Raw genomic sequence first — 8595 nt, forward strand, 5'->3', positions numbered from 1 at the left:
CCCTCCCTATATGCCTGCTTGAGAGCATCAGCAATTGTGGAACTCCATGCCATAATCTGACTAGCTGTGATTTTTCTTGGGCAAGATGCAGTAGTGGTTTCCTGATGCCTTCTGACAATCTGTTTACAGTTTACTCTGTTGTCTCTTGCTCTCCTGTGCTTACCCCTGAGGCACAAGGTCTACTTAACCATCAGGCAAGGAGACTGGTTCGCAGGACATCTGTGTATGTCCATACACTGGAGGACTTGTGTGATACAAGTCTAGAGGTTGGTGGGGTAGCTTTCCTCTAGTCTTGCATGTCTTACCCACAGGACAATCTTCTGCTATTTGACCCAGAGCTAAGGCCTTTGATGGGTACTGCCACTCCAAGTCAGAGCTGACTTGGACTTGTCATGACTAAAGGGTAATTCTATACTTTCCAACCTGGATCCTCACTACTGAAAGCAGTTTAATGTCTTGTCCACTAGAAATATATAACTCACTTGTTAAAGGAAATTACAATGTATTAGTGCTTTGCCATGCAAATATTGTCTCTACTTATCCATTCTAGAAGCAACAGTAACTTTTTCAACTACTTTATTTGTAGGTGGTTTTAATTGCTCATAGCTGAAATTTCTAGCATAACCAGTACGTCAACAGAGATGAAGCAGAACTGGCATGTGAAGTGAATTTAAACGAACCATTCTTTCAGTATAATACTTATTAAGAATTGGTCTGCAGTTAAATCTGCAGGGTAACTTATATAAGGAAGACAGTGAATGATATGCTTGAAAAATGTACTGTAAAAAGTAAACTATAAAGATTTCCCTTCCATTTTACAAATAAAATAATTTATGATAAACTTTAATATGTCTGTCATAGTACTTGTGTATGTATGTATGTGTGTGTGGGGGGGGGGGGCGTATGTGCATGAGTTCTCTCAATCTAGTTACTGTTTCATTTTGTTGTTGGACAACACAGAAATCTAATCTGCTGGTAAAGTTCATTAATGAATATAGATGAGGTGAAAATATCATTCTGAAGCAAATTTGTTCTAAATCAAAGATATGTTGGAAGTATATAGTTTAAATTCACCGAGAATTTTTGTCATTGAAATAATCCCAAGCTATGATATGTCATTATACATGCACACACACACACGTCATCACCATATGCATCATCACCATTCAACATCCATTTTCCATGCTGGCATGGGTTGGATGATTCAATAGTATCTGGTGAGCCAGAAGACTGCACCAAGCTCCACTGTCTCTGGATGCCCTTCCTAATGCCAACCACTTTACAGAATGTACTTGGTGCTTTTTACATGCATGCATTTGTCTCTTTGTCTGCTGAGATGAGTTTAGATGGTGACATCACTCTTAGTGCTGGTGATATTTGTTAACATTTTCTGTCAAAATATTGCTAGTTCTGTGCTTTTGGATTCCTCTGGAAAAACAGAGCAAGTGTTGGTGACAGGAAGTGCATCAATTTCCTCCCATCTAAGTGGTAAAGCACTTAAATACAGTCAAATAACATTTTGGTAATAAATTAGTGATTTTACAATTCATAGCTAACTGAAATATGCTGACATTTTATTTCACTAGCATTAGTGAAGTAAATATTCATGATAACTCTATTTTGTAGATTATCTAATTGTTTACTCAACTTTCTAGCTGATATAGGGTACAATCAAATATCATCAAAATGATAAGCATTGTTCTTTATGTGTCTTTCATTTTCTTCATGTAGCAAAAAGATATTTTGAACTGGTCTGAGGAATTCATTGTGTCCATAGATAATATTCAGGATTTCAATGGATTCCCTTTCTTTTCTTGTCTGTTAGTTAAAAGCAAAAATATAAATATGGCTACAGTTTGATTTCACTTTGCAGCACCTTAGGCATCTGACTTCTACCATAACTTTCAGTTGATCAATATCTTGTGAATAGAATTTAGTTGATGGAAGCTATGTAGAAGCCCACTGTGTGTGTGCGCGCGCACACACACACACACACACACACCAGCACCAGCACCACCACCACCACCACCACCACCACCACCACCACCACCATCATCATCTTCATCTTTAATGTCTGTCCTCGATGTTGGCGTGTGTTAGATGGTTTGACAGTAGTTGGCAAGCCAGAGGACTGTATCAGGCTCCACTGTCTGTTTTGGTATGGTTCCTACAGCTGGATGCCTTTTCTAATGCCAACCACTTTACAGTGTGTACCAGATGCTTTATTATTATTATTATTATTTAAAAAAAATTTTTTTAATTTATTTATTTTTTTTTTATTTGTGGGGTTGCCAAGTAACTTGCAAGACAGGAAAGAACAAGAAAAGGAAAAAGTTTTCACAACTAAGTGATGGTGGGGTATTTCAGGGGCGAAGAAGAGGTAATTTTGTGCCAGGGATATAGCAAAGATACATGACTAACCTGCATTTATATAAGGGTGGGTTAGAACATCTAGGAAAGTAAGACAGTAATGTTGAGTGCTGGAGCAAAACCCTTAAGAAGCAAGGAATAGTACAGGTAGTGGATCAGGAAGTGGGATGGTGGTTGTAAGAGTGAGACAAGATTATCAGATGGTTAGATATGGGGATAGGGGTGAATGTAGAGAGTGATGAACAGGAAGATATGGGTAGGGGTAAGATGAGAGGGATAGGAGTGGCTCAGAGATGATAATTCAAGGAGTTGATGAGGAACAAGGCACAAGAGCAGTGGTCATGGCAGTAAACATCAGAGGGTGCTGGAAATGATAGCTTCTTTCTAGTTTTCACAAATCTTTTGCATTTAAGTCCCATGTCTCACTACCATGCCACATTGCTGTTCTAACACAAGCATCATACCATCTGCCCTTCATTCTAAGGGAAAATACCTTTGTTGCCAGCAGTGGTAACAAATCCCTGAACTTTTTCCACCTCATTCTTACTCTGGCTACTATACTATGAGAGCAATCACCTCTGCTAATTATGTCTCCTAGGTAACAATTACTTTTAGTGAGCCATTTAGGTAGTTAAGAGAATCTGTTCCCAGTGTTCTCATAGTACATATTGTTACATACAAGGCTTACTCTCTATGTTAGTCTGCTTGTGACTTCACTATAGCTTCTGTGTGTCCATAGTTTACACTGGGTACAACATACAGTGTTTATACCTTCTCATTTTTTGCATATTGAGCAATACTAGTTCCATGGTGATACTGAGGTTCTGTCTTCTTTTCTCCTTACTAAAACTTTGCTAAGTTTACCTGAAGCCTCTTGATTCTAGGTTTAGCTTCCACTTCTAAATTTCCCTCTCCAATTTTCGCCTAAGAATCAGCTATGAGAACTAGATCTTCAGTGTTTAGGAGTTCCCATAGACAGCCACTCTTAAACTCTTCTGTAATGGCCTTTAGGGCTCTGATGAATAGGAGAGAGCTGAGGATTGGGTCTTAATGGACAGAATTTAGAAATTAGGTTCAACAATATATTTTCCCTTTCATTTGTTTCAGTCATTAGACTGTCCATGGTGGGGGTCACCGCCTTGAAGAAATTTTAGTTGAATGAATCAACCCTGCTTACTTTTTTTACACCTGGTAATTATTTTATCAGTCTCCTTTGCCAAGCCACTAAGTTACAGACACTGCCAGTTGTCAAGTGGTGGTGGGAGATAAACACTGACAGAAACACACACACATGATGGGCTTCTTTCAGTTTCTGTCTATCAAATCCACTCACAAGGCTTTGGTCAGCCCAAAGCTAAAATAGAAGACACTTACCCAAAGTGCCCTGCAGTGGGACCAAACCTAGAACTATGTGGTTTGGAAGTAAGCTTCTTATTTCTTTATTGCCCACTAGGGGCTAAACACAGAGGGGACAAACAAGGACAGACAAACAGATTAAGTCGATTATATTGACCCCAGTGCGTTACTGGTACTTATTTAATCGATCCCGAAAGGATGAAAGGCAAAGTCGACCTCGGTGGAATGAATTTGAACTCAGAACATAGCGGTAGACGAAATACCGCTGAGCATTTCGCCCGGCGTGCTAACGTTTCTGCCAGCTCGACGCCTTCTTACCACACAGCCAATTAAAAAAAAACTTAAAAGCAGGAAATGATTATACTGAAATATAACTAATGAAATGATAATTTCTAACATGTTTATTTTAGTTTATAAGGTGCTGGCATGGCTGTGTAGTTAAGAAGTTCACTTTGCAACTACATGATCTCAGGTTCAATCTGACTGCATGATACCTTGTACAAGAGCCTTCTACTGTAGCCTTGAACTGTCCAGTATCTTGTGAGTGGTGGCATTATGTCATGCTTGAGAAGACCCATTGAGCCAAGCAAAATCGCAGTTGTGGCAAATACCGGTGTCACACAAATCGGCACCCGACCAGTGCACATAAAAGCACCCGTTACACTCTCGGAGTGGTTGGCATTAGGAAGGGCATCCAGCTGTAGAAACTCTGCCAAATCAGACTGAAATCTGTTGCAGCCTTCTAGCATGCCAGCCCAGTCAAACCGTCCAACCCATGCCAGCATGGACAACGGATGTTAAATGATGATGAACTGTGTGGGAGCTGCTTCTTTCCTGTCTTGCAAGTTACTTGGCAAGCCAGCTAGTGGTCGGTGATATGAAAAAGGCACTCAGTACTCACTGTAAGGTGATTGGTGTTAGGAAGGGCATCCAGCCATAGAAATCATGCCAAAACTGACATGGAGTACGATGCTGTCCTGTGGCTCACCAGATCCTGTCAAACCATTCAATCCAGACCAGCAAGTAAAGTGGACATTAAATATTGATGAGATGTACACGCACATATACACATAAATACATACATACATGTATATATATATAAATGTAAATTAAAAAAACAAAACAAAAACAAACAAATGGAGAAAGAAGAGAGTTGTTTTATATACTGAGCATAGCTTTTCATTGGAAACAGGGAAGTCCAATGGGAAAAAAAGAAGGGAAAATCGCCAACGGTTCTCATGCAGTTACATTTCTGAAGTTACCAGAAGTAGGAGGAAGAGAAAGTGCTTTCTGGGACAGGAAAGTGTAATGATGGCTGGTGTGTGTGGCAGTAACTGCATGTGCGTGTGGTGGTAACTGTGTGTGGTAGTGTGTGTGCAGTATTAACTGTTTGTGTGGGTAGTGTGTGTGTGTGTGTGGTAGGATCTGTGTGTATGTGTGTGTGTTAATATTGCTCTGGGAGGTCAACAGCTATAGTGACAGGTGTGTGAATGGGTGGGGGTTTGTTGCATGTGTGCATTTACCTGTGCTTGTATGTGTTACCGTTTCCTTGTTTTGATTTTATTTGATATTTGTAAATGAATGTCACCATCTTGCAGATGTTGTACTTCATTTCCAATCTTATGAAACCATGTCTGGTCCTGGGGAATATTACTTTCTTTTGAAATAGGTAAGTGTTGGGGACAGGAAAGGCATCCAGCCGTAGAAAATTTTCCTTCAACAAATTCTGTCTGACCTATGCAAGCATAGAAAAGTAGAGGTTAGAACGAATGTGCTTGTGTTAGATGATGCACAGTAATGTTGAGTTCATATCCTGGTAGCAAAAACATACGACTCTTACCAAAGCAACATCTGTTGTACCAAATCTTTTAAAAATACTAGTAGACTTCTTCTTTAGGCATTTTCTGTAGTGGCTGCTTTATTTCTCTGTTGTTTTCCATTACCAGGTATCTGGAATATTGCTGTCTTTGCTAATAGTTCTGACAATCCACCTACCCTTCATCTACATTTGAGCCACTCTCCTTACAGTTGCTGTCCCAACTTGAAGGTCAGATTAATTTAGAATTAAAGCATTTTGATATTGTCTTTACTCATATTCCTTACCATTCCATTTTCCGTTCATAATTTGCACCGAATCAAAAGTACTTTATCTTTCTGTGTATTAGTTTACTTTTAGATTCTATTTCAAACGTGTTGTGGTTTTTGTCAGTTTCAATTTAGTTGATTCAGTTTAAGTCCTAATATGTATCTGTACTACATTCTGTACGGATCGTTAAGATTAAAGAACAATATTTAAAATTATTTGTGGTAATTAGTCTGTCCTCCTCATGCATTCTGACCTATGTATATACACACACACACACACACTCAAAAGTAGAAACTCATAGAAACCTATTGTATATATGCGTGTGTGTCTGTCTCCTTGCCTTTACATTGCATGATATTTGTAAACAAGTGTCACTGTCATGTCATTAATATCCATCATTTCTAGTATTCTGAGCAAACTTGTATGGCCATGGGGTAATATTTCCTTGGTTGAAAGCAGGTGATGGCTGGTGACAGGAGGGGCATCTGGCCATAGAAAATCCATCACAATGATGTCTATCCAATCCATGCAAGCATGGAAAACTGGACACTGAAAACAATGATATATTGGCACAACATGGCTGAATAATTAAGAAGTTTTCTTTGTAATCATGAGGTCCTGAATTTGATCCCACTTGTGTGGCATGTTGGGCAAATGCATCTTACTTCACTTTTGGGTTGGCCTAAACCTTGTGAGTGAAGCTAGGGAAATGGAAACTGTGTGGAAGCATGTTGGATGGATTGTGTTCGAAATTAAAAGGTTACACTCTGTTAAGCATACATGTGTCTTTGGAATACTCAGCTGGTTACTAATTCTATGACCAAGCTACAATTTAATCATTGAAGCTAATGGAGATCCATTTCCTTGTCTGATATTGTTTCTGTTTAGATTCAATAGAACTCATGAATTGAATAGAACTCATGAGCAAAGATGATCTTGCCTTTGTGTGTGTATAATATACACTATGTCTACTATGTCCATCATTTTGTTAAGATGATAGGGTGTAATTTGAAGGAATTTGGCTGCTACTTCCTGTTGGTAACCATACAAAGCAAGTTGTTCAAATGACTAAATATTCACCATTGAAATTATTGGAGATCCATTTTCTTATATGATATTACTGTATTTGTTTGGCCTTTGATCAACCCTGATTGAAAAGACCTATCAGCAAAGATAATTTTGTCTTTGTGTGTATGTGTGCACGCACGCACACACACACACACACACACACACACACACACACACACACACACACACACACACACACACACACACACACACACACACACACACACACACATATACAACAAAAGGATGTGTTATAACACTATTCCACGTATACAAAAACAGCCATACCAACAATCTAATATACCTCCATCATCAGCTGCCCCACAGATATCATTATGGTTTTGACATCTAGGCAGTACCATTCAATCTGGTGGTGTGAACAACACTAAAAGAAGTGTTGTTTAGGAACAAACATACCCAAAATAATAAAAGTCCACACTTTTAAGACAATAGAGAGTGATATGGGGAAATTTGACTGCCATTTCCTGTTGGGTGACTATACAAAGCAGGCACGGGCAACTTTTTATGAGAAGCAGCCCACATGAAATATGGCTCATCATCAGACAAACCACACTGTAAAGATTCAAGGTAATTTTTAATTAGGTATACCATTCAGAAAGCTCCATAGGCCACAGTTTGCCAATGACTGATATAGAGGCTCCTTCATCAATGTCATTTACTTGGTATTCTTTAGGCTTGCACTCAGGAACAAAATCTTCTAAGCTGACCAGTTTATAAGCTTTCATATGTCTGTTATCACTTGAAATATGCATACAAAGACCTATCAGTGAATTCTATATTGAAGCATTTCATCATTTCCTCTTTGATTTAAAGTTATTCTCATGAGTGATGCCTTCAACTGAGATGGTGCACACATGGCTCTATGGTTGAGCAGCTTGCTCCCCCCACCATGTGGTCCTGGGTTCAGTCCCATTGTGTGGTACCTTAGGTAAGTGCCTTCTGCTTTGGACCAGGGTTGACAAATGCCTTGTGACTGAAGTTGAAAGAAGCCTGTCATTTATGTATATGTATATATTTGTGTGTGTATTATGTTTGTTCTCCACCCTTGCTTGACAACCAGTGTTGGTTTGTTTACATTCCTCTAACTTAGTGGTTCAGTGAAGGAGGGCGATAAAATAAGTTCTAGACGTAAAAAATTAGTACTGGGGTTGAGTTGTTTTATTAAGCCCTTCAAGGTGGTGTCCACATACAAGTAAAAGAATTCAAAGAAAATTTATAGATTTAAAAGAATTGCTTCTCTGTTGCTGTTATTGAGTTGCTCATGTTATCAGTTGAGTAATATGCTACCTGAAAGAGAGGGGGGAATCTGTTGTTGAGGTGAGGAATGTGTGTTTGAGAGAAAGAGAGAAGGAAAATGAGGGAGATAGAGAAAACTTGATAAAGGATATACACATACACACACACCCATATATATATATATATATATATATATACGTGAGAGAGATGTGGTGCCTTTGGCAAGTGACTTCTATAGCCTCAGGCCAACCAAACCCTTGTGGGTGGATATGTTAAATGGAAACTGAAAGAAGCCTGTTGTGTATATATATATATGTGTGTGTGTGTTTGCATGTGTGTGTTTTTCTTTCTGTGTTTTCCTTCCATCATCACTTGACAACCAGTGTTTATGACCCTGTAACTTAGCTGTTCAGCAGAAGAGACTGATAGAATAAGCACCAGGCTTAAAAGAGAAAATA

At 38.9% G+C, this 8595-nt stretch overlaps 1 protein-coding gene across 14 annotated transcripts in view; it reads left to right on the forward strand.

The window, feature by feature from the left end:
* Positions 1 to 8595, forward strand: part of LOC106881457 (protein-L-isoaspartate(D-aspartate) O-methyltransferase) — a 59285-nt gene that overhangs the window by 33413 nt on the left and 17277 nt on the right. For 5 of the 14 annotated variants that reach the window (XR_001410860.2, XR_008264343.1, XR_001410861.2 and 2 more), the window contains one exon: positions 5673 to 5773. The exons of 7 other annotated variants lie outside the window; for them this stretch is intronic. Coding sequence is in view for 1 of the 7 variants with exons in the window: in XM_014931845.2 (XP_014787331.1) it covers positions 587 to 596 (10 nt within the window). In the remaining 6 variants the exon portion in view is untranslated. Of the gene's footprint in view, positions 1 to 586; positions 848 to 5672; positions 5774 to 8595 lie in introns of those variants that run through there. 2 more of the 14 variants (XM_014931847.2, XM_014931845.2) reach the window with 1 other exon arrangement.

The sequence above is a fragment of the Octopus bimaculoides genome, chromosome 6, assembly GCF_001194135.2.
Source record: "Octopus bimaculoides isolate UCB-OBI-ISO-001 chromosome 6, ASM119413v2, whole genome shotgun sequence".
NCBI classification, from domain to species: Eukaryota; Metazoa; Mollusca; class Cephalopoda; order Octopoda; family Octopodidae; genus Octopus; species Octopus bimaculoides.